The 27,155-nt window shown below is 38.8% G+C and overlaps 1 protein-coding gene, 2 long non-coding RNA genes and 1 other non-coding gene across 5 annotated transcripts; 1 reads left to right on the forward strand and 3 right to left on the reverse strand.

Annotated features, from left to right (window-relative positions):
* Positions 1-10,132: 10,132 nt before the first annotated feature.
* Positions 10,133-11,244, reverse strand: LOC125592958. The gene is made up of 2 exons (XR_007328781.1): positions 11,007-11,244; positions 10,133-10,682 (listed from the first exon to the last, which is right to left on the reverse strand). It is a non-coding gene; the product is annotated as an uncharacterized LOC125592958 (long non-coding RNA).
* LOC106418227 (transcription factor TRY) lies at positions 10,282-11,576 on the forward strand. Of its 2 annotated transcripts, none has more exons than XM_013858891.3 (3): positions 10,282-10,519; positions 10,784-10,871; positions 11,243-11,576. In XM_013858891.3, exons 1-3 carry the CDS (start codon positions 10,456-10,458, stop codon positions 11,412-11,414), a joined length of 324 nt encoding a protein of 107 aa, XP_013714345.1. In that variant the 5' UTR covers positions 10,282-10,455; the 3' UTR covers positions 11,415-11,576. The 2 variants fall into 2 exon arrangements, with proteins under 2 accessions (XP_013714345.1, XP_048624643.1); XM_048768686.1 differs by having other exon boundaries at positions 10,784-10,860.
* Positions 11,577-15,901: 4,325 nt separating this feature from the next.
* Positions 15,902-16,887, reverse strand: LOC111209303. The gene is made up of 2 exons (XR_002660940.2): positions 16,444-16,887; positions 15,902-16,343 (listed from the first exon to the last, which is right to left on the reverse strand). It is a non-coding gene; the product is annotated as an uncharacterized LOC111209303 (long non-coding RNA).
* A 5,320-nt stretch (positions 16,888-22,207) lies between these two features.
* LOC125593519 lies at positions 22,208-22,314 on the reverse strand. The gene has a single exon (XR_007329423.1). It is a non-coding gene; the product is annotated as a small nucleolar RNA R71 (small nucleolar RNA).
* Positions 22,315-27,155: the final 4,841 nt, after the last annotated feature.

Here is a 27,155-nt window from a genome sequence, read left to right on the forward strand (position 1 = left end):
TCAAAACGTAATTTTTTTAAATAAACGCATCGATCGATGCGTTTTTGAACAAAAACAAATCGATCGATTACAAAGATGGACCGGGCCGTAAGATTGTGATCGATCGATGAGAGAATCCCATCGATCGATCGAGAATCTCAATTGTTCCTCGGAATGTCCTCGGAAAATCTTGTATGTTTTTTTAAAAACGCATCGATCGATGCGTTTTTGAACAAAAACAAATCGATCGATTACAAAGATGGACCGGGCCGTAAGATTGTGATCGATCGATGAGAGTATCCCATCGATCGATCGAGAATCTCTATTGTTCCTCGGAATGTCCTCGGAAAATCTTGTATGTTTTTTTAAAAACGCATTGATCGATGCGTTTCTGAACAAAAACAAATCGATCGATTACAAAGATGGACCGGGCCGTAAGATTGTGATCGATCGATGAGAGTATCCCATCGATCGATCGAGAATCTCAATTTTTCCTCGGAATGTCCTCGGAAAATCTTGTATGTTTTTTTAAAAACGCATCGATCGATGCGTTTCTGAACAAAAACAAATCGATCGATTACAAAGATGGACCGGGCCGTAAGATTGTGATCGATCGATGCGTTATAGAACAAAAAATCGATCGATGCGTGTTCGGAAAACAGAATTATAAGGCAAAACCCGACCTTTTCTGGATCTAAACCTTAGAACTCTCATCCCCTCCGATTTCCCCTATAATTCGCCCCCCCCTTTCTCTCTCTATAATCATCCGATTTGAACAATTTTGGGCTCCATTCCACTTGATTTTTCGAGCTCTACCTGATTCCTACACTCGTCTTCACCCTAAGACAGGTATACTCCGCGAATCTCCACATTCTGAAATCCTGTTCTTGAGCAATTTTTTGGGTTTTGTGAATTTCTTATTTCCGTGTTGATTCCTTGATCAAATATGCATGAAACAGATGTTTAAACATGGAATAGAACACAATTGTCTGTGATCAACGAGTTTGAAACAGGATTTGAGATGATTTAGGGATTGAGAATTTTTTTCAATTTGGTTTTTTTTTTATCACAACTCGATTTCGCTTTTCATTTTCATGTTGCTTTGAGTTCTTAATTGATTATAACCATGTTGAGAGCAATGATTCTATTTTGTAGAGAATGAAGCGCACGAAAATGTCAGCAAAGAAGAACACACAAGAAGAGGGTTCGTCTCAGCGAGAGAAGCAAAGGCCAAAGAAGTGGGATAAGTCTGATACCACCCACTACAACAACATGAAGAAGGTAGCCGTTCCGGCTACACAACTAGCATGTCCTGAGACGATGACAATATTGGGAATCCAAGCAGACATTGAAGGACTGTTCCAGAACATGGGTCTAGGCCAACTATGCAACCTCAACGAACCCACTTATCCGGAGTTGGTACGCCAGTTCATAGCATCCGCATACGTCACCCGTCCCGATGATAGCCATCAGGAAGGTTTTCTGGCATTCGTAGTGCAGAAAGTATACTATGAGGTATCTTTCACAGACCTCTGCAGACTATTTGGATTGAGTGCAGGGGAGAGGACATCTGGTCTTTATTGGACTTCAGAGCTGTTGAACTTCTGGGAAACGATTGGCACAGGGGTTTATAGATCTTCTCAGGCAAAGGAGTCACTTATCCGGAGCCCAGTACTGAGATATGCCACACGCCTCATTGGCTCATTGCTATACGGGACAACCACAGCCGCATCAGTCACGCAATGGGAGTTGTGCCTCCTGTACCAAGGTGTGAGGCATTTGCTACCGGCATTTGGAAACTCTACATTCCCACCTGCTACTGCCTTCAACATGGGAGCGGTGCTGGCCGCAAACTTAGCAGGATACAAGGGGAAAGTAACCAAAAAAAAGAGCAATGCATGTGGATTTGGTGCAGTGATTACTCGGATCCTTAGACATGTGGGTGTAGACTGCAAGAACCAGGAGGTAGCACTGGACAGATCGAACAACATTGCTTGGAACTACCTGGATGTCATTTCTCTAGTAAGTAAGGAGTTCATAGCTGGTCCCCACTCGAGGATCCATCGGGATGGTCCTTACGTCTACGTATTCCAGGACCGAGCGAAGAAAACACTCTACTGCCACCTACCTCAGATCGGTCTCACTTCTCTACTTTCAGAGGCTGCAGTTGAGTTCCTACCCCCTGCTACCGCACTAGTAGACAAGCCATCCTTCTTCACGCCAAAATATCAGACCAAAGGCAAGGGCGTGGTTGATGAAGAAGGAGAAGATGAGGCTGCACAAGCCATTCCAGATGATTCACAACCCCATCAGCTACTCCCATCAGACTCCAGCCAGTACAAGCTGCAAGAGCTTCCACCGAACGCCACTTCGCGCCAGCAACAACATTGGAGAGATCAGAGCATAAAGACAAACAACGACATGCTACACAAGATCTGGGCTGCCATTTCACGTATCAGGCCGTGTCGTTGCCAAAAGGATGATGTAGTTCATCGGGACAACTCTCCATCCACCTCTGGTTCGGGTTCGAGTGGTACACACAGGGTAAGAAAGAGGTCCAAGAGACCCAACGATGCAGGAACATCTGGAGCAGGAGACGAGGAGTAGGAGCTATCACCGGCTATTTTATTTTCTTTTCTATTCTAACGTTTTATGGTCTTATTTTCTGTTAATTTTGAACTGAGTTTTTTTTTGGGTTTCTTAATTATGAGTTCGTATTTCTTTTACATGGTTTCTTCGTTTTATTTGGTTGTGTTCTGAGTAGTTTTTAATTCGTATTCAGCTTTGCCTTGCTAGATAAACCAAATAACTATTATCCGAGGAAAGAGGTTATATCAAGTGTTCCTCGGAATTTCCTCGGTATTTCTTTAAAAAAAAAATAAATAAGTTCAATGGTAGTCTGTTTCCGAGTCATCATCACCAGATGAATCTGAATCTGGATCTTGGTGAAACTCTCCAATCACTGGTTCATCCTCTACGTGAACGACGGCTTCCTCTCCAAAGTCGGTTAAATCGACTACAAGGCCAACTCCAGCTAAATCTTCTGCTGCACTTAAGTTGCCGGATGTGCTTGGTTGTAGTGGGTCTTCCAGCTCAGAACTTCCCTGAACTCGGCCTCTCGGGTTGAGTCTTGTAACAGTAACCCATGGATCATCTCTGTTCCTTACCCGGGGGTACTTGATATAACAAACCTGTAACATTTAGAAAAATTATAAATTAATACACATGATGATGAATCATTCTGAATAATTAACATTTAATTACCTGATCGGCCTGAGAAGCAAGAATGAAAGGATCATAATATTGCAGCTTTCGCCTCGAATTTACTGATGTAACACCAAATGCATCTGTTCTCACACCTCGATCTGGGGTGTTGTCGTGCCAATCACAATAGAAAACAGTACAGCGCAATCCAACCATGCCCAAATACTTAATTTCCAAAATCTCATGTATGTGTCCGTAGTATACATCATCTCCTGATGCAGAACAAACGCCAGCATCATAAGTCGTACTCGAACGTCTCCTCTTCTGAGTTGTGAATGCATATCCTCGAGTACAAAATCTCGGATATGACTTCACAACAAAGTTTGGTCCAACGACCATCTCACGTATCCAATCGTCAAATGTTTCACCTCTGGCCAAACCAGCAGACACCTATTAATAGCACATATATATATATTATATCAATAAATGTGAATTAGTATAAATATGTGATAAAATATATTTTAATTTGTTTAAAGCACTCACATAAGTAAACATCCATCCACTAAATTCTCTCTGCTTCATTTCTTCTAGTTCGTCCTCTGTGGCGTATCTATACTCGAACCGCTTTTCTGCCATGAAAATCCTGTATATGATGACAATAATGTAATTAATTAAGATTTAAATTTCAACTTGTTAAAATAAAAATTTGTAAGCTCATTTATTTACCTCTCATATTGAAGAACGTCTTCGCAGTTGGTGAGCAAATATGTTTGCAAATGACTGCGCTCCTGCTCAGTAAGTCGACGGTCCTTTGGTTTTCCGCTAAGTCGTCCAACATCTGTGAAAATGTCTGGAACCGTAACATGATATGCTGCCCGTTCGCCTCTATCATCATGCCGAGCAGGTCTTCTGTTTTTGGTCTGAACTTCTGCTGGAAAGTAGTACTCGGCAAAGTTTGAAGTTTCTTCATTGATCATCTGTGCGACTATAGAACCTTCCACCCTACTTAAATTTTTCACCATCTTCTTCAAATGGAACATATACCGCTCATACAGATACATCCATCTATACTGCACAGGACCACCAAGTTCCAATTCTCTTGCCAGGTGAATAACAAGATGCTCCATAACATCAAAAAATGAGGGAGGAAATATCTTCTCAAGGTTGCACTGAATCACGGCTATGTTAGTCTTCAAATTTTCAATACCTTCAAGAGTCACTGATCTCGTGCATAAATCGCGGAAGAAACCACTTATCCCTGCAATTGCTTCATGAACATTTCGTGGTAATAGTTCCTTGAAGGCGAACGGAAGGAGGCGCTGCATCATTACATGGCAATCGTGGCTTTTCAAGCCAGTAAACTTTCCTTCCTTTCTGTCGATACAGTTACGCAAATTTGATGCGTAACCGTCTGGAAATTCCACATCGTTTGAAATCCAATCAAAGAACGCATCTTTTCCCGCTGCATCAAGTCGGTATATGGGAAAAGGAGCCCTACCATTTTCATCAACATGAAGTTCTGAACGAGCACATATATCGACTAAATCCAGTCTTGACTTCAAATTATCCTTTGTTTTACCTTGAACATTAAGGATCGTGTTCATGAGATTGTCAAAAAAGTTCTTCTCAATATGCATGACATCTAAATTATGCCTTAGCAGATGATCCTCCCAGTATGGCAGATCCCAGAAAATACTTTTTTTGTGCCAGTTATGTAGTTCTCCAACAGCATCTACCGGAAAACGCTCATGTCCACCGACTTCTGGCGTCCTTTCTGCACCAAAATCTCTTAGTTGTATCTTCAAATCTTTCCCACAAATTTCCGGAGGTGGACTGTCAAACACCCTCTTGTTCTTCGTAAACAAATTCCTACTCCTACGATATGGATGATCAGGTGGTAGGAATCTCCTGTGACAGTCAAACCAACACGTTTTCCTTCCGTGTTTTAGTTGGAAAGCATCAGTGTTATCTTGACAATATGGACATGATAGCCTTCCATGCGTTGTCCATCCAGACAACATACCATATGCTGGAAAATCACTTATTGTCCACATTAGTACTGCCCGCATTTGAAAGTTTTCTTTACACGAAACATCGTATGTTTCAGCACCTTGAGCCCATAGTTGTTGCAACTCATATATTAGTGGCTGAAGAAACACATCAAGTGATCTCTTAGGATGCTCTGGTCCGGGAACGAGAATCGAGAGAAACAAAAACTCTCGTCGCAAGCACAAGTTTGGGGGGAGGTTGTATGGTGTAAGAATGACGGGCCATAGAGAATACTGTCTTCCACTCTTGCCAAACGGACTGAAACCATCAGTACATAATCCAAGGTAGACATTTCTTCTCTCATACGCAAAGTCGGGATACTTTGATTGGAAATGCTTCCACGCTTTTGCATCTGAAGGATGTCTGATCTCACCATCTGTTGAGTGCTCCGCATGCCATCTCATTGGTTGCGCTGTGCGTTCAGACAGATACAACCTCTGCAACCTTTCCGTCAAAGGTAAATACCACATCCTTTTATATGGCACTGGAACTCTTCCACTCGTATCTTTATAACGAGGCTTTCCACAAAATTTGCATGTAACCCGCTGTTCATCCGCCCTCCAATAAATCATGCAGTTGTCGCTGCATACATCTATTACCTGATACGATAAACCAAGACCAGCTACGAGTTTCTGAACCTCGTAGTATGAACCAGGAGCTACATTATCCTCGGGTAGAATACCTTTTACAAAATCAGCAATCGCATCCACACAGTCTTCAGCCAAATTATAATCTGTTTTAATGCCCATCAATCTTGTAGCAGATGATAAAGCTGAATGACCATCTCTGCAACCTTCGTACAATGGTTGCTTTCCAGCATCCAACATATCATAAAATCTCCTAGCTTCTGCATTGGGTAAATCTTCCCCTCTAAAATGATCATTTACCATCTGCTCAGTACCTACACCATAATCTACATCCGTTCTAATTGGTTCTTCTAATCTAACCGCTGGCTGAGGTTCGCTAGTACTACCATGTTCATAATCAGTTTCCCCATGATGATACCAAATTTTGTAACTTCGTGTAAACCCACTCAAATATAGATGAGTCCAAACATCCCACTCTTTAATAACCTTTCTATTTTTACAATTAGAGCAAGGACATCTTAACATACCTGTTTTTGCTTCCGGTTGTCGGTGAACTAACCCCATGAATTCGGTTATACCTCGTTGGTATTCTTCCGTAAGCAATCTCGTGTTCGGATCCAAATGAGGTCGATCGATCCAAGAACGAAAATAATTTGAAGAAGACATATTTTTTATGAATCAAATTCGTGTGTAAATAGAGTAAGAGGGAGGATGAAGATATGGAGTGAATGAAGAGGAAGAGGAGTGCTTGTTTATATAGATTAAATCCTGCCGACATACCGAGGAAATTCCGACGGAATTCCGACGGAAAAGGCTAGTTCGTCGGAATTTCCTCGGAATTTTGTAAAATCCCCCAACGGCTCTCCAACGGCTATAATATTTCCTCGGAATTCATCGGTTTTTTCCGAGGAACACATTGTTCCTCGGAATTTCCTCGGAATATTCCGACGGACTGAGGTTTCCTCGGAATTCCGTCGGTATATTCCGAGGAAATTCCGAGGAATCCCAATTTTGTGTTTCCTCGGAATTTCCTCGGAAATTCCTCGGTATAATCCGAGGATTTCATTTTCCGTCGGAATGTCCGTCAGAATACCGCTGTTTTCTTGTAGTGTAATGGTCTTCTGTGAACTCGATCATAAGATATTATACCAATTGTTGGTTTACTTAATAAAATGAAAATTCAATCCATCACTTCTTAACAATATCTATGAACCCATCATAAAGATTATCATAATTATCAAATTAAATTATTATTCATGAAAACTTCAAAAACAACTCAAAAGAAGAAAAAGTTCTAAAATGTCTTAACATAGGGTAATAGAGGGACTAGGATAATATTTGAGTAAAATCGGTTGGTTAAAGATTTGTCTTGATGTGACGTGAGCTCAAATTTGGTTGTAAAGTTGTGTGGTACTATAAGAAAAATATCATGAGTGGCATAATAAAGTTGTATAAATATAAATAGCATAAATTTTGTATACATTCAGATTAGATGTATGCAATCACGTAATTAATTGTACCTATCAAATACATATAATCTGAATGGTCAACATTTATACATATAATATGTGTGAGTTCATATAATAATAAAAAACTATTCTTAATATAAAAATTATAAATGGGAATTCATATACAGTAACAAGACCCCAAAAACTTCATATCTCTTTCAAAATCAAATTTGTCCAAAATAAAGTAAGCAAATTATATTAACTATTTTCAGCTATATGTATTATATGTTTGAGTTAATTTCGTATAATAAAAATATTTTTCGATTACAAAAATATAAATAAAAATTAATATACGGTAATAAATTCCCAATAACTTCAAATTTCTTTCAAAATCAAATTTGTCCAAATATAGTAAAAAAAATTAAAATATTTTCATCTTTGTGTAAGAATAAATTGGATTGACAGTAAATAATACTAATAATACTAAGAACATCTCTAATGTATTATTCTATTTTTTATTTAAAATGATGCAACACCAAATAGAGTTGGGTTTTACTCCAATGTATTATTCCATTTTTTATTCCAAAAATGAATATTCCAAAATAATTCCACTTTTATTTAATGAATAATTGTTAGTAATACATTCTATTTATAAAAAATTACCAATTAACCCCGACTATTTTATGTTTACAGAAATTCCATAAAAATATAATTTAGTAAAATTAAACATTTATTATTAAAAGCAAAATAATCATAAATATATATAAGATATCATTTTTGGTTTAATAATGAACAATATAATATATTTTCCACACATGATCAACTAATGCAATTTATAATGAATAATATGTTTTTTCATCTTTGAATTTCCTAAATCGAGCAATAAAATTTTAAAATCGGTCATTTTTATCGTTTGAACAATATTTCACTGATCTTGGTGGTTCCAGAAATGATATACCAGATTATTAAATCATTTATTTTGTTTATTTTATATTTTTATGTTTAGTTTTGGTATTTTTATTAGTTTATGCATCTTTATTTAAAATTATTAAATATTCTCTTATGAAAATCATATTTTTCATGTTATTGTATTAAAAAGGAGGAAAAAATATGAAATAAAAATATTTAAATTTAAAAAACTATTTTATAAGTAAAAAAAGTTCAACTCCTAAATGGAGTTAAAAAAGTAGAATGAAGTTTGAATATATTTAACTCCAAAATGATGTTCCTAGTAGAAAATGGAGCAGGGTCCCATAATACCGCATGTAAAGTTCCCAAACAAATTCACAAAACTTATTGATAACTTTTACCGAGGATCCTCAATTCCTCATGAATGCTATCAAGCCTATGATAGTACTCATGCATTTCCTTATAGCAACATTTATTGAAAGGCGTACTTTGTATTTGATGTCTCGCACTCGAATTTAATACGTTATTTTAATGGCCAGTTCAAATTTATGGTAGATTTTGAAAATTTCAACAAGAATACAAAACTCAAGGGCTTTTAGTTGTATCATGTAAGAAAGGATTAAATTTCTCTAGATTCACTTTAAATCGGATTTGAGTACTCCGCCAGCAAAAGGAGCTGCCAGTCTGGGGAAAATGTAATGTCTTAGGGCTTCACTGGTTTTTCCGCAACCACCCGCAAACGCAGCTTTTGCGGTTGGTAGCGGTTGACAGCGTTTCGAAAGAATCATACAAACCGGTATAAATCGTTTCAAACCGCTCCGAATCTCTTAAAACCAAAAGCTGGTTCCAGCTAGTGTTTACGGTTGCGGGCGGTTGCGGGAGGACAATTTTTTTTCTTTTCAAAAACCATATAAATACAAAAATAAAAATATTCAATAAAAATTTTAAATTGGAATTATAAAAATACTAAAATATATCTATTATGTTTTAATTAATATTATAAAATTTTAAAATAAAAATATTTTCTATAATTTTTAAAATTTTAAAACTATAACTTTCTAAATATGATTTATATTTATTATAATATTATGATTTTTGATATTTTTATAATTATATAAAAAGTAAATATTGTTAATTTATTATTTAACCGCTGTTGTATTTGGTAGTTAACCAGTCATAAATATCCCGCAAACGCACCAATTTCTAACCGCATAACCAGTCATACAAATCTCTTAAAACCGCTAGAAACCGCAACCATCCGCATCCGCAAACTCTCGCAACTGCAACCGCAACCGCTGCGTTTGAACCAGTCAGGCCTTGGTCACCGTAGACTTCTTTGATAATCCCTAAACGAAATATCTATGATCCACATTTATGTGAAAACGAGACTTCTTGTATAGGGGATGAATAATACAATTAAAATATGTAAAATTTTTAAATGATTAAATTAATAAGCATATTCTAAATATTTGAATGGAAACATTTTTAATGATTAAATCTGGTTCTTATTTTGTTTATTATTTTTTTCTATTCAAACATTTTATAAAGATAACAGATGTAATTTTGTATATGATGTTGTTTTATATGTTTTTAATACATTGAAATGTACTTTTGTTCGCTTAGCTCAAAATTCAGGTTCAGTTTGGTATATTCCGTAAAAAAATTCTAACGATTCCGATAAAAATGGATTTTAATTTGGTTTTGATTTAAGAAAATTTAATTTAGTTTGGTTTAACTAGTTCAGATTTGGTTTATGTGCAAAAGAAAAATCGTTTAAAACTAGTGATGTGTTTTTCTTTTCTTTTCGCTACAGAAACTAGTAATTCATAGCTTAATTTCTTAGGAAAATCATTGTTCAATGAAAAACAACTATAAACCCAACTACCATAAAATCCAGGAGCTTGCTCTGCCAAATTTGAACCAAATATTATATTTTATAAAATATATAAAAAGAAAGAAGGTTAAAACTTATAAGTTTTGAATATAAAAAAAGAAAGAAGGTTTAAAGTTTTGAATTAAGAGAATTCATCTCAATGTGTATACGAGTGGCAACGACAAGTCTACACAAAGGCTAAGAGTCAACAAGACCACACAACACTTCTTACTATTAGTTTGCAAAGGCTGTTCGTTGGATACTTCCTCCTCTCCCCCTCTCTCCTCCTCTCTTATATTCTCTTTATAAACTCTCATCTCTCACATATATCTTTTCTTGCATTCTCCAACTAAACCTCAAATCTCAATTTCATTAGCTCGGCTTTTTCTTACTGTCTCCAATATTAATGGATAACACTGACCGTCGTCGCCGTCGTAAGCAACACAAAGCCACTCTCCATGACTCTGAAGGTCCCCTCTCTATTCCATATATTATTCTTACATGGTATTTTACTTGTTTGCATAATTGTTCATGGGTTGCACATCTTGGAAGCAGTATTTGCCATCGACCTCAAATTTTACCTTTGAGAGCACTTGTAGAAAACAACGCAAATGAACACGCCGTGCTAAGTAACTGAAAAAACGTAGCAAGATTAAGTTTCCAGTTTTAACCAAAAACAAAAAGTATTTTTTTTTTGTTAATATAATCTTTGTTTTGAATATAACTGTGTGCAGAAGTGAGCAGTATTGAATGGGAGTTTATCAATATGACAGAACAAGAAGAAGATCTCATCTTTCGAATGCATAGACTTGTAGGTGATAGGTGACAATTTCTTCTTCCTCTTTTTATATCAATTTATCTCGGCCCAAAGAGAAAGGATATTCTATAAAATATTTCCAGGTTAACATACGTTAACTAGTTTTAAAGAAACATAAGTTAATTTAGGCATGTACTTACATTTGTAGTTGTGCAGTGTACCATGTTGTAGAGGGAAGCACATGGCGTCCACTAATTTTCTTAAAAACATTTAGTTAAAGCTATCACGTTCATTAAATTATATACATATATTCATATATAAAGTCGAGAACCTAGTAAGTACTTATGAATAAATGCTTGTATGGCTCTAAATAGAACCCGAATTGACAAAATAAAAATATAAAAGTGTAATTTGTGTGTATATTTTTTAAATTTAGGTGGGATTTAATAGCAGGACGAGTGCCAGGAAGACAACCAGAAGAGATAGAGAGATACTGGATAATGAGAAACAGTGATGGCTTTGCTGAGAAACGACGCCAACTTCATCACTCCTCTTCTCACAAAAGTACCAAACCTCATCGTCCACGTTTTTCTATTTATCCTTCTTAGTTTTTGTTGTCATTATATTTTATTCTGTTTTCTTCCCCACCACAAAAAAAAAAGGAAAAAGAAAAAAGATTTATGTATATCTGTAGTTTCATTTAGCATAACGAAATTGTTATGTTTTGTGTTGTGCTTTATATTTTAATAATATAGGTTCCAATTAGTAAACAACTGTAGATCAGAATTGAAGAATGAAAAATATAAATAGTAACACAAATAAGGGATTTGTATTCAGTATTAACAATTGGAATGATTTGAGCTCTGATGAAATCGTAAAAGATTTTTGGTGTGTTGTTATGATTACCTTTAACAAAAATCCTTCAAAGTCTTAACATTTTTACCAAAAAAAAAAAAAAAAAAATCCTTCAAAGTGTCAGCTGAAACCCTAAGTTTTCTTATATACACTTTAATAACTTCAAAAAATAATCATTTAAAAAAAGCTTCAAAAAATAATCAAATTTCAATTCATAGTGAGTGATTAGCTAGGATGTTTAGTTTGACAAATTTGTCTTTGTCAACAACGTGGGTTTGGATAGTGACTAGGACCATGCTTACGTACATTGAAAGAGTCATTTTGTTTTTAAATTCTCAAATAATTTAAGAGATCATTTTGATATCTATCTATTCTATTAAAAAATAGAGTCATTATTTTCTAATTTTTAACAAATCATAGTAGGAAAATTTAGTTTTTTTTTTCATCTACTAATGTTATTATTAAAGGGACTAAATTCCAAAAACAAACTAAGGCCCAAAGAAGGGCAAGCAAAGACATAAACACTTAGGATTCAAACCCATCAGTCCACCCGACATGGACCACAAATTACTACACCCAGAAGCCCAAAAGTCTAATACCCAAACCCACGAGACGCTTCGCGATCCACTTGTTGAAATAAGAGCATGACTTGACCACGTGTTGAAACCACAACTGCAAGGGAACACACATTACCCTACCCTTCACACGTCCGCCGCTTCGAGAAACCACCGCCAGAAGGATACACTCACCGACGTTTCACCGCAAATCACCGGAGATGGAATCACATCGCGCATCCCTTCAACACCAAATCACCCTTCCACGGAGAGCTTCCATCGACCAATCGAGATCTCATCCGGGAAACACCAACACCCCCACCACGCTTTTGCTAACAGATCTCCGTCCATCAGAGAGCTTCAAATCGACTTGGGAGAAACAGAGCCACTGATGACGCGAAGTTTTAGAAGCCTTCACTCCCGGAATTAAAAGCCGGCGACCACCGCTGAAGAAGACGACACGGCCCCAGAGACAAAGCCAGTCATCCACCAAACAAAAGGTGTGATACCGGAACCCAAAAGTTAATTAGTTTATATGAAATATTTGATTATTTACATTAATCAATCACATATATAACGATTCTAGAAAATTTTAATAATCAATAAACTATAAAGAATAAATAAACTTTAACTATGCATTTGATTATTTACATTAATCAATCAGATACATGAAGCATTTACAACCAAAAACTCAAAGGGCAGTGTAGACAAGAGGTATTTCATTCAAGGGTTCAAAAGGACTCTTATGATCTTCCAAAACTGAAGAAAAAAAGAAGATTTCCGAAAAAAATTAAGGTGAAGAATGCTTCCACCCATAACTGATGAGGTATCTTACTATGAAACAACATTGTGAGTGCTAATTCTGTCAAGTGCGCATGTGTTTCCTTTCTGCTAGCCCGTCTTGTTGTAGCGTATGTGGACACAAGACTAGTTGTTGAATACTAGAAGCATCCAAAGGTGTTAAAAAGGGTTTAGTGACAAATTCGCCTCCATCGTCACACTGTAGTTGATTTTCAATCATCTTTTAAACCGGATGAACACATAATAGAAGTCTAATTTGAGCTTTAATGGGTAAACCAACTGTATCTTGAATAGCTATCAATAAAGATGACATAATATTTAAACCCTTGTGATGATACAATAGGACTAGGACCCCAAAACTTACAATGTATCCTCTAAAGGTTGACTTGATACAAAATCAGAAGCTAAAAATTGAAATTGACAGCTATTCCCTATTTGACAAGCATCACAAATAGTCTTGAAGCTTGACTTATTGAAAACTATGGCTTTATTCCTGAAAAGCTGTTAATGAACATCCATGTGGTGATGGCCTAGCCTCCAATGCCAAATCCTCTCACACGTAGGCTACTGTCTAGTTGAGTGGAAAGCTTGAATTAGATATCCTTCAGCATATAAAGATCCTTATGTCTTCTTCCTTGTATTATCACCTGTTTTGTCACTTTGTTCGTAACAAACACAGACTCAGAGTCAAATGTGATTTCGCACGGGTAGCCGGAAGTCAGTTTGGATATAGACAATAGAGACTTTGTTATAACATGACATACAAGAAAATCTTTAAAGGGTAAGGTACCTTGAGTTAGTTGCATAGAAATGGATCCAATATGTGCGGTAGGAAGGTAATTTCCATTTCCGACTATCACCTCACCATTTCCTAATTACGGTTTTGAGGATTAAAGTTGAGATCCATTATTTGTGATGTGAGCAGTTGCTGCAGCGTCATGATATCATTCTTATACATTGTACTTAACTTGATCAGACAGCTTTTCTGTTGTCAATGCGTTATGAAGCGTGTTTGGTGATTGATAGTCATGATCAAAGTGACTGTAGCACCGAGAAGATGAATGCCCATATTTTCCGCAAATCTAACAGATGGACTTTGATCCAGGGTTTGAGCCTCCAATGAAATGTTAATAAAACCATGGCCACATGCTGAGTAGGTTCCACGACTACTACCACCTCTGTTGTTGTAGTACACCCTACCTCTATTGTTATATCCTTGTCCAATATGGTACACAATGTAAGGTGAGACTAGGAAAAGCCGACATGTGAGGTAATTAAAAGACGGCAACTTTACGATAACACACCGTGAAATACTCACAGAAGGAGTATAAAGAGGGTCTGAGGTATCATCCATGATTCAGATATCATGTAAATCTCATAGAAACCATGAAGAAGTAATATATTCTTATTTTTTAAACTTTACAACTTTTCTTTATCATACAACCAGTAGTAAAAAAAAATGGATATAGCCACATTTTTGTGTGGCTATGACCAAAATTTCGTGGTTATATGTAAGATTTACAAGAAAATAAAACGTGGATGTAAACTCGCAGCAAAAAAATGATTGTGGCAAAAACCTACGATTTTGCCACAAAAATAACCACGTTTTGTTCATGAAATATTCATGGATAATTTTAGCTACGAAATAAACCGTAGCTAACAATGGATCTTTCAAAAAAAAAAATTAAAATTTAATATTATGTAAATAAAATTTCTAAATTAAAATCTATTATAAAAACATAGAATTTTTTTTATTATTATTTATTGTGGTGGTGGCGAAGAGGAGACCACCGATTCTCCACGCCACCACCTTCGGTTATCACATATTTTTTCTCAGATTTTTGTTCTTTCCTTTTAATCTAGAGAATCATAGAACACAAATATTCTTTATTAAATCTGAGAAGGAATAATAAGGAACAAACACTCTTAATATTTTGTTCTCCTTCATTTCTTTTTGAGAAAATTGGAAAAAATAGACACCTAGAACTTAGATTTGTAAAAAATGCCTTAGGTAAAGTGTCTTACGTTTAAACTAGTGTTACTCCCATGCAGTTTTAGTGAGAGGTGGGAGGTTTTTTCTCTCTGAGTGACCCCTAGTGGGCTTTAGCTGTTTATCCAAGAGGTTAAGTAAAGTTTATATGGGGTTTGCATAAAAGTGGTTAAAACACGATTTTTAACTCAAAAGTCAAGGAAAAAATTGGTTTTAGGATATAATCTGCCTTCAAATCCGAAAATCTTATTTGTTTGTTCATCTTTTGCTTCAAGCATTTAAGAAGAAAGTGGGTGGGGGTTAGTAGCAAGCGAGTAAAGAAGTCTATATACTGTATGAAAAGGATGTCTGTAGCAATGGATAGAGCGATGATGGCACTGAACCTGGAGGAAGAAGAAGTCCCTTTCAAGATGCCGACTCTTCCTGGCTTTAGCTCTGCTGAGGAGAACAAGCTGAGTTTGATGGGTCGTATTCTGAACCCAGAGTGTCAAAAGATGTCAACTTTGATTTACAAGATGCCGAGAAAGTGGGAAAAAGAGGGAAGGGTCCGTGAAATTGCACTGCCTAAAGAACGATTCCAGTTCATCTTTCAAAATGAGCACGACCTAATGGATGTTTTGGAGAAAGGGGTCCAAATTTTCAATGAATGGGTTATTGTGCTGGAACGGCGGGTAAAGAATCCTCTCGAAGACAACTAGTAGAAATCTAACGTATAGCCACTATAACACCGTGGCTATAGAAGAGAAAACCGTGGCTATGAAGAAAAAAACCACGCTTCTGGATCAAAAATTTACCGAGGCTATAGCTTCGTGGCTAAAAATAACCGTAGCGTGGCTAACACATTTTACCACAATACTTTCGTGACTATTCTAGCTACGATTTTGCCACAGATTAATCGTGGAAATGTATAGCTACTGTTTTGTCACAGTTTTATCGTGGCTATTTAGAATAAGTTTTTTTTTAAAAAATAAAAAGCAAAATGGACATTTTAATAATATATAATAAAATACAAACAATATATATAAAATACAAATAAATCCGGCAAATTCCGACGTCCTCGTCTGACCACCTCCGATGGTGTCACCGGCTTCTTGTCTTCTCTCCTTCTCCGCCTTTCTCTTCTTTTTCTTGCTCAGCACCACTGGACCACGACAGCATGCACTACCACACAATTCCTCCGGTGATAGCCCATCTCCCCGCGTCTCCGGATAGCCGTGCCACTCCACCACCAACCAAACCACCAGGAGATCTTCTGCCTCCTTCACCGCACTCTGTCGCCGTCTCGTGTCCTCCGTCGCCGTCTATCTTTCTCACCCTTCTCCATTCGTGGCGTTCGTCTGTGTAAACAAGAAAAAAATTAAATCTTTTGAAAAACAGAAGAAACCCTAGAGATATTACAGGTTAGAAATTTGGGTTTGCGAGAAGGGATTTGTGTACCTTCATTCGTGTTGATTTATTGATGAAATCGTCTACGACGAAGAGCTTAAGACCAGAGTTACCCTCACGGCGAGTAACCCTTCACATCGAGTCAGTTCTTCTGCGACCATCGTCATCACCCTCCACGGAGACTCTCTTCTTCTGCGACCTTCATCATCATCATAATCACCCTTAACCGCAAGTTAATTTGTGTGGAAGAGGAGGGGAAGAAACGTGACAGAAGAGGGAGGCGTGAAAGAGAGTATTGAATTGTGTGGTGCTAGATCTGTCTGGCCTATGACAAAGAAACACAAAAAGAATCAATCTAGACCATTGATTAATTGTAACCAATGGTTAGATTAGCTATCCGAACGCTCTTGTTTTTTAACCAATAAGAAACGGTTGTTATTTACGTTTGTTTTTGTTTTAATTTTATATAGTGTTATGAAGTGTTAAAGATTAAAGTTGAAGGATTAAAGTTTTAAGTGTTAAGGATTAAAAGTTTAAGGATTATATAATAATTAATAGTTGGTGATTTAGTTTATAATAAAAATTGAAGTTTAAATCTTTTTTTAATTTTGGGTATAAAATTTGGAAAATATAAAATTTGGAAAATATATAAAAAAAAACTCGGAGTTTAGAGTTAATTAAATAATATATGATTAAGTTTAAAGTTTGGAATTTGAAGAATATGATTACATTTATAAATGTCAAAGTTACATAATTGAAAGTATATATGTGTTAGGAAATTTGGAATGTATAATGTTTTAGGTTTAGAGTTTAAAAGATATATGGTTATATTTAAGAGTTGGACTATGGAAAATTATATCTAATTTACAATGTTAAAGTTATATAATGGAAAGTATAAATGTTTTGGAGTTTATAGTATATAAAGTTTGGGTTTAGATTCAACGGTTAATGGTTTAATGTATGATATAGGATTTGGATATAATGTATTTGTAGTTGAGTTTATGATTAAAATTTAGAGTTTAACATTGAAATATATTTGTAGTTTAAATATATTAGAGTTTGTGATTTAAATTATAAGATTGAAAAAATTAGATATATAGTTTTATATGTATGTTTAAGTTTGGGGTTTAGGGTATAGAATTAGGGTTTGTACACTGCCATGACAAAAATGTGGTTATACAGTGGCTAGTAATATAGCTACTGAAACAATACTGGCTATAACCGTGGCTATGTCTCTTCTCACGGAAACTTTGTAGCTAAATCGTGGCTAATGTAGCCACTTTCTTGCTTCGTGGCTATTCTGTGGCTTCTTTTTGGATTAATCGTGGCTAATTGTTAACCGTGGCTAATTCGTGACTGAGTCGTGGCTATTTGTTTATAGCCACAGTTTTACAGTGGTAGTACCGTGGCTATGCGGTAGATTTTTACTAGTGGACTATCTACAATATGTTACCTTGTGGGTTCAGATAAGTAAAATTCCGGTGAACCATTACACGAAGGTGGCGCTCACGGCTTTGGGGGATCTAGTGGGTAAAACCATCGTGGTGGCTTATGACCCGACTAAACCCATCACCCAGCCTTTTGTAAGGGTTTAGGTGAAGTTCAATGTAGCCAACCCCCTGAAAATGGCGAGAGTCATCGATTTAGGGGAGGGGAAATCAACGGTGGTCCATTTCAATTATGAAAACGTTCAGAAAAGGTGCTTCACCTGCTACCGTCTCAATCATGAGAAGGCCATATGCCCTCTATCTGTGAAAAGGAGACAAGAAGAGTCTAGAAGTAGAAGGATGAAGGTGCAGGAAGAGTTAGCCTTGAAGAAGCACTGTCTCCAGGAACAAGACCTTTTCTATGGAGTGCTCTCTGATTCTCAGGTGGGCATCAACCCAGCCACAGGGAGACCTCGCATAGCTGAAGAAGTACTTCAAGAAATGTGAAGGTACCTCATTGCTAACACGGGGGAAGACTTTGGTATCAAAATTCATAAAGTTATCAAGTCTGTCAAAGAAGCAGAGAAGGACCCAGAAGTGTAGAGATCGTGTCTCAGACTGGAGGCTCCTCCCGAGATAACCAAGGACCTTAACAGAGGAAAAGGTTTGGTTTTTGACTATGGGAAGCAAATAGAGGATCAAGAGAAGCAAATGGTGGTGAAAAAACCTGAAAAGCATATGGCGGCATCGTTTAAGGCGTATGAAGCTCGCAGCGTTCCTGGTAGGGGGGGGGGGGAAATTGCAACTCTGAAGGAAGTGTTTACAGTATCAAGTCCACTCTTTCTGTATATCCAACGGTGTTCAAGTCAGAGGCATGGAAACCTGGCTCATCTGGGATGATCAGAAAGAGAAACAACCCGCATAGGAGACCTTCCAAAGCTGCAAGAAAACAAAGAGTAGATGGTGCTGCAAAGGATGAGTTCCGTGAGATGATCGTTCACAGAGAGGGGAAGCAAGTGTCAGGAGCAAAGAAGAGAAAGTGTGAAGAAAAAGAGGAAGAAGGAAGATCAACACCTAAGGCGTGCTGCCTTAAGGCGATCCCACATGAGGGATTGCCCAAAGTCTAATGAGCATTTTGAGTTGGAATTGCCAAGGCTTGGGGCGGTCTCAAGGCTTGACAATTCAACGTCTACGAAAATGCGTCAATACCATTTTCCAGACCTACTCTTTTTAATTGAAATAAAAAATTCTCGAAATGTTTTAGTTGATCTTAAAGTTTGGTTGGGGTATGAGCATGTTTTTACTATAAACCCTGTTGGTTTCAGTGTTGGTTTAGTAAGAAAAATGTAAGGGTGGATGTTTTAACGGCTAGTAAGAATATGATTGACTGCTCGGTTCAGTTGGGTGATATCTCATTCTTTTTATCTTGTATATATGGGGAGCCAGCAACTGATGGTCGAAGTGTAGTTTGGGAAAGGTTAAGTCGTATTGGGTGTTCTCGAAAAGAGCCATGGGGTATGGTAGGGGACTTCAACGAGATCTTAAACAATCAGGAAAAATCTGGAGGCCCTGTAAGGCCAGAAAGCTCTTTCAAGCCATTTTCAGACATGATAAACTGCTGTGGAATGGAAGAACTCTCGAGCAGAGGTGACAGGTTCACGTGGGGTGGTCGTAGATGGAAGAAATGAATACAGTGTTGCCTTGATAGATTCTTTACGAACAAGGCTTGGTCGAATCTCTTCTCGGGGTCCAATCAAAGATTTTTAGAGAACAGAGGTTCTGATCATCGCCCGGTTTTTGTCAGCCTCAGAGCTTCAGCTGAATCCTTCAGGGGACGTTTCTGCTTTGTCGAACGTCTCCTCCTACACGCTGAAGTTAAACATGAGATTCATGGTGCGTGGAAAGAAAGGCAACACAACAACTCAATCTCTGAGAAAATCAGGAGGTGTCGTAGAGCCATGAGCCAGTGGAAGAAGAAAAGGGTTTTTAATGCAAAAGTCAAAATCCACATATTGCACGAGAGGTTGGAATGGCTGCAGACGAGACCGTATCTTTGCAATCAACAACATTAAGAAGGAGATCTTGCAGGCGTATAGAGAAGAAGAAATGCACTGGAGTTAGAAAAATAGAGACAAATGGCTTGTACTGGGAGATAGAAACTCCAAATTCTTCCAGTCTTCGGTGAAAGCTAGCAGATTGATATCTTGCATATTTTCATTGTCTTATCCGTTCACCCATGTGCATTTTGATCATATAGACTAGGATTTAGCCATGTTTAGGTTGCATTTTGCATACATGAGTCCTTATCAGGTATTGGAGTACCACATGAAGTTCTTGGAGACATTTGGGTGCATTTGGAGCTCAAAAGAGGTGATAAAGGTGATCATTGGACGAGCAGTGCATGGGAGCGACCTCACCGGAGCGACACCGTGAAGTCGCTGTGACACCCTTTCAGAGCGACTTGGCCAGAGCGACACCTCGATGTCGCTCGCGTCTCCATCGCTCGGAGGCACGAGAGCGACCTTACAGCGACGTTCCGGAGCGACACCATAAGGTCGCTCCAGCTGGGAGCAACGTGACCGGAGCGACACAGCGAGGTCGCTCGCGAAGAGCGACCCGGAGCAACGTGACCGGAGCGACACAGCGAGGTCGCTCGCGAAGAGCGACCCGGAGCGACGTCTCGCAGCGACCCCTCCATGTCGCTCCCGAAGCCTGGAGCGACCTCTCGGAGCGACTACTGAAGGTCGCTGCGCGCCTTCTGTATACTCGAATTCATTTCTACTCAAGGGCCTTTTGGTCATTTCATTATGCACGTTTTTACTTCTGAAAACCTATGTTTTAAGTACATTTAGCAGCCACCAGACAGATTATCTTTTGGTTCTAAGAAAAACCTTTGGAAAGTTTCATCTCTTGAATCATCTTTGTTCATCTAGTTATTGCAATTCTGTCTTTCCAATTCATTGTTGTATCCCTTTGTATGATTAATCTGAAATCCAAAATGGGTTTAAGAGGAATCATGAAGAGCAGTGAGTAATCACCATTTGAATTCATGGGTTAGGAAGATTAAAGGTGATTAGGTTAGAGCTAGGATGTTTTAGAGTAGATCATTCCAAAACCTTGCTAGTAGAGTAATCATAATGCATCTTCTGAGTTAGCTTCTCAAAAGTTGATCTTTAGGCACTTCCCACCCAAAAGGTGTTCGATGAAATGCCTGAAACAACTCTTCTAAGCTTTTAGCATATTTTGCCAAAGACATTTGTTGTTAGAAGTGCTAAGATAGCCTTAGACCTGTTAGTAATGATTGCTTCCATATTATTCAACCAAAGACATTTGTTATTTGAAATGTGTTAGTAAATGAACATTCATCTAGACATAGAGTTTGTTTAGGATCGTGTCTAAGCTTAAGGTTGATAGTGTGATTGTTCGTCTGCCATCCTTAATTCGAAACTTGATCACCCAAGGTCTAATTCCTATGCCCATGAGTTCTTATTTTCCTTAGTTAAGAAAGTCAACTCATTTACCCTTTTATTATTCTGAAACTGCATTAGTATTAATCATTAGTTTAGAAAACCCTTTAAATCATCGGTTGCACTTAGTTTAAGTAAGTACTTGCATTCTCAGTGCTTGAAATCCCTTGGAATTGGTTCGACAATCATTTATACTACAACATTTGTCTTAGGAGCCTTGAAAACTCCTAACATCAAATTGGCGCCGTTGCCAAATTCTAAGTAGATTTGAACATTGAGATTTAGTCATTTGCTTGAGACTAAGTCATTTTTATTTTCTTTAGTCACTGATTCTCCTTCTTCACCTCCCTTTAATTTACAGGTGTATGAACTTGAGGAGTAGGGGTCCATCAAACCTAGTTCCAAGAGCCGCATACATCAGAGCTTTAGAGAGAGAGTTTGCTAGAAAGAGAAGAGAAGAAGAGCAACAGTCTCACTTGCAGAGATTGGATACTGATATGGGAGACATACCTCAAAATGATGCCAACAACGTTCCACAAAACCAACAACGAGCAGCTCGACCCATTGGCACTTATGACCGCCCCAACATTCATGGTCATAGATTGGGAATCCGAGCACCAGCTGTAGCAACCAACAACTTTGAGATCAAATCAGGACTCCTCAAGGTGATCGAGAACAACAAGTATCATGGCTTGGCTCTAGAGGACCCATTTGATCACTTGGACATGTTCGACAGCTACTGTGGGTTGTCAATAACCAATGGTGTGTCTGAGGATGCCTTAAAAGCTGAAGTTATTCCCTTTCTCTCTGGGGGATAAGGCACGACAGTGGGAGAAGTATCTACCAAGTGACTCAATCACCACTTGGGATGACTGCAAGAAAGCTTTCTTGGAGAAGTTCTTCTCTACTTCAAGAACTGCTAAGCTGAGAAATGAGATCTCCAGCTTTCAACAGAAAGGCTTGGAAGGCTTCAGTGAAGCCTGGGAGAGATTCAAGGGCTACCAAGCTCAATGCCCACACCATGGTTTCTCTAAGGAGAGCTTGCTGAGCACATTCCACCGTGGTGCTCTTCCTAAGTACAGGGCCAGACTGGATACAACTAGCAATGGGTTCTTTTTGGGGAGAACTAAGGAAGATGCAGAAGAGCTAGTTGACATCATGGTAAAGAGTGATGCAGTCTACAGTGGAGACCACGACAGAGGCAGTCGAACAGATGACAAGCAGACGAGGAGGGAGTTAAAGGCTCTCCAGGATAAGATTGATATTCTCATTGCTGATAAGGCCACCCAGGGGCAGCTGCACTTTGTTGGTAACCCAAACAAAGAAGCCACACCTGTTGTCCAGGAAGTTGATGGTTTGGAAGGGCAAGAAGAGCGGTGCTTCATCAACAACAATGGTAGCTGGTACAAGAAAGAGCCAAACTTTCAGCACAACAACTACCAACAGAGATCTTATCCCAACAACCAACAGAGTGGTTATCACCCTCGGAACAACCAGCAAGGCAGCTATCAGCCTCAACAAAACCCTCCTCCCGGTTTCAACAACAAAGGACAACAACCTGCCCAACAACAACCTACTACTTCTACCTCTACTCCTCCAGTCAGCAGCACTGATGCCCTACTAAAACAAATCTTGGAGTCTCAGACAAGAAGTGAGAAGCATGTTGGCTATGAGTTGAAAAACCTTCACGCAAAGATTGATGGAAGCTACAATGAGCTCAACAACAAGTTCAGAACCTTGGAGAACCAGTTTGCTGCCATGAACACTCAACAAAATCGCCAACAAGGTTCTTTACCTGGAAAATCTGAGCAAAACCCCAAGGAGACCATGAAAGCTATCACCCTCAGGAGTGGTAAGGAGTTACCTCAGAAAGCTCTCACCAAGGATGCTGAGAAACAAGGTGAGGGGGTTGCCATCAACATAGATGATGAAGTGGTGATTGTTGATGAGAAAATCAATGATGAAATCTTGGAGAAGATTGTGGAAGCAAAAGGTAAAGGAAAGGTTGGGGAAGAGAAGAAAACAGTGAAAGATGGTGAAGTTGTTGCTCCAGCAAGTGAGAATTCTTTTGTTCCTCCTCCCTATGAACCCAAACTACCATTCCCTGGTAGATTCAAGAGGCAGCTGCTAGAGAAGTACAAAGCTCTATTTGAGAAGCAAATGAGTGAAGTTCAAGTCACAATGCCCATCATTGATGCTTTCATGCTAATTCCTCAATATAGCAAGTTCCTGAAAGATGTTGTAGCTGCAAAGAAGAAGGAGATGGAGGGCATGATGATTCTCACTCATGAGTGCAGTGCCATCATCCAGAGGCTTGTTGTTCCAAAGAAGCTAGAAGATCCAGGATGCTTCACATTACCTTGTGCTCTTGGACCTATGGTATTTGATAGATGTCTCTGCGATTTGGGAGCTAGTGTCAGGTTGATGTCTTTATCTGTTGCTAAGAAGCTTGGTTTCACTCAGTACAAGAAGTGTAGACGGTCTCTGGTATTGGCTGATCGTTCAGTGAAGTACCATGTGGGTATCTTGGAGGACCTCCCCGTTATGGTTGGAAAATATGAGATCCTTACAGACTTTGTGGTGCTTGAGATGGGTGAGGAAGCTGCAGATCCTTTAATCCTTGGAAGGCCTTTCTTTGCTACGGCAGGAGAAATTGTTAATGTGAAAGAAGATTGATCTCCACTTGGGTAAATGGCATGTTCTTCACTTTGACATCAAGGAGGTAATGAAGAAACCAACAGTTCAAGGGCAAGTTTTCTACATTGAAGAGATGGATGCCCTTGCTGATGAGCTCCTTGAAGAATTGTCACTAGAAGACCCTCTACAGCATGCTTTGACGATAGAGAGGCCAGCTGAAGTGATTCAGAACCTGGAGAGTGCTGCCTATGGGATGATGTTGGATTCACACAGAGGATTTGGTAGTAAGGATCAGTATGAGGAGCTCCCTCAAATTGTCCATCGGGAAGCCTCGGTTATTCAACAAGGAGACACCCAGCAAGACGACTGGAGCGAGCTTAAGGCGCCTAAGGTGGAGCTTAAACCTCTCCCCAATGGTGTAAGGTATGCATTTCTTGGTCCCAATGGAACTTATCCAGTCATTGTGAGTAGTGAACTTACTGAAACTGAGCTATCTGAACTTTTGAAAACACTTAAAAGATTTAGAAAAGCAATAGGTTACTCACTTGATGACATCAAGGGAATATCACCCTCTTTGTGTATGCATAGGATACATCTTGAGGATGAATCAATGACTTCTATCGAGCATCAAAGAAGGTTAAATCCTAACCTGAAAGATGTTGTAAAGAAAGAGATTCTTAAACTCTTAGATGCTTGTGTTACCTACCATATCTCAGATTCTAAATGGGTATCTCCTGTGCATGTTGTGCCAAAAAAGGGTGGTACAACTGTGATTAAAAATGACAAGGATGAATTGATACCAACAAGAATAGTCACTGGGCATAGGATGTGTATTGATTACCGCAAACTGAACTCTGCATCTAAAAAGGATCATTTTCCACTTCCATTTATTGATCAGATGCTTGAGAGACTTGCAAATCATCCATTCTATTGTTTCCTTGATGGATATTCAGGATTCTTCCAGATCCCCATACATCCCAATGATCAGGAGAAAACAACATTCACATGTCCTTATGGTACCTTCGCATATCGAAGAATGCCATTTGGTCTATGTAATGCTCCAGCCACCTTTCAAAGGTGCATGATGTCGATCTTTTCTGATCTGATTGAGGATGTTGTGGAGGTGTTCATGGATGATTTCTCTGTCTATGGATCTTCATTTTCTGCTTGTTTGTCAAATTTGTGCAGGGTCCTACAGAGATGTGAAGACACCAACCTTGTGCTGAACTGGGAGAAGTGTCACTTCATGGTCAAAGAAGGGATTGTGCTGGGGCACAAGATTTCAGAGAAGGGGATTGAGGTGGATAAGGCCAAAATCGATGTTATGGTTGGTTTGCCCCCACCAAAGACAGTGAAAGACATCCGAAGTTTTCTTGGTCATGCTGGGTTTTACAGGAGATTCATAAAGGACTTCTCCATGATCACTAGACCATTGACCAGGCTGCTGTGCAAAGAAGCCACCTTCAGCTTTGATGTGGAGTGTCTAGAAGCCTTCAAGAAGCTGAAAGGTGAACTCATCAGTGCTCCAATTGTCCAGCCACCTAATTGGGATCTCCCCTTTGAGATCATGTGTGATGCTAGTGATTATGCTGTGGGAGCTGTTTTGGGGCAGAAGAAAGATGGCAAGACCCATGTGATCTACTACGCGAGCCAAACCCTGAATGATGCTCAGATGAGATATGCCACAACAGAGAAGGAGATGCTAGCCATTGTCTTTGCCTTTGAGAAGTTCAGAAGCTACTTGGTGGGATCTAAAGTCATTGTCTACACAGATCATGCTGCGTTGAGACACCTTTTGGCGAAGAAGGATGCAAAGCCCAGGCTCTTGAGATGGATTCTTTTGCTGCAAGAGTTTGATTTAGAGATCAAGGACAAGCCAGGAGTTGAGAATGGTGTAGCTGATCACTTGTCCAGGCTGAGAGTGGAGTGTGGCATTCCATTGATGAAGGACTCCCTGAGGAACAGATCATGGCTATTGGAGCAGTGATAGCAGTTTGTGAGACTGGAAGGAAGCTTGAAGAAGTCAAGGCAACAGAAGAGAAAGAACCTTGGTATGCTGATTTGGTGAATTACCTAGCCACAGGAAAAGAGCCTTTGAATCTTGTGGGTTATGCCAAGAAGAAGTTCTACAAGGATGTGAAGAGATACTACTGGGATGAGCCCTACCTCTACATTCTCTGCAAAGATCAACTTTATAGGAGAGTGGTTGCTAATGAGGAGATTGATGGGATCCTTACACAGTGTCATGGATCATCTTATGGAGGCCACTTTGCTACCTTCAAGACTGTTGCTAAGGTGTTACAAGCTGGATTCTGGTGGCCACACATGTTCAAGGACACACAAGACTTTGTTTCAAGGTGTGATTCATGCCAAAGGAGGGGAAACATCACCAAGAGGAATGAGATGCCTCAGAATCCAATCCTTGAAGTTGAAGTGTTTGATGTGTGGGGTATTGACTTCATGGGGCCATTTCCATCATCACATGGCAACAAGTACATCCTGGTAGCTGTTGATTATGTCTCAAAATGGGTGGAAGCTATTGCAAGTCCCACCAATGATGCAAGAGTGGTAATCAAGATGTTCAAGAGCACCATCTTTCCAAGGTTCGGAGTTCCAAGAGTTGTAATCAGTGATGGAGGGTCTCATTTCATCAACAAACTGCTTGAGGGACTTCTCAGGAAGAACGGTGTTAAGCACAAGGTTGCAACTCCTTACCATCCTCAAACAAGTGGTCAAGTTGAGATTTCTAACAGAGAGATCAAGTCCATTCTGGAGAAGATTGTGGGGATTACAAGGAAGGATTGGTCAGTTAAGCTTGATGATGCGCTTTGGGCTTATAGGACAGCTTACAAGACACCTCTGGGGACCACACCTTTCAACCTAGTGTACGGGAAAGCTTGCCATCTACCAGTGGAGCTTGAGTACAAGGCACTTTGGGCAGTAAAGTTGCTGAACCTTGACATCAAGAGTGCCAAGGAGAAAAGGCTTTTTCAGCTACATGAGCTTGATAAGATAAGAATGGATGTCTTCGAAAACTCAAGGATCTACAAGGAGAAGACTAAATCTTTCCATGACAAGAATATCCTAAAGAGAGAGTTTAAAGAAGGAGATCAAGTTCTTCTCTACAACTCAAGACTGAATTTGTTTCCAGGAAAGCTTAAGTCAAAGTGGTCCGGCCCTTTCAAGGTCAAAGAGGTTAAGCCATATGGAGCAATAGTTTTGTGAAGTACTG

Source organism: Brassica napus, chromosome C9 (assembly GCF_020379485.1).
Source record: "Brassica napus cultivar Da-Ae chromosome C9, Da-Ae, whole genome shotgun sequence".
In the NCBI taxonomy this organism is placed as follows: Eukaryota; Viridiplantae; Streptophyta; class Magnoliopsida; order Brassicales; family Brassicaceae; genus Brassica; species Brassica napus.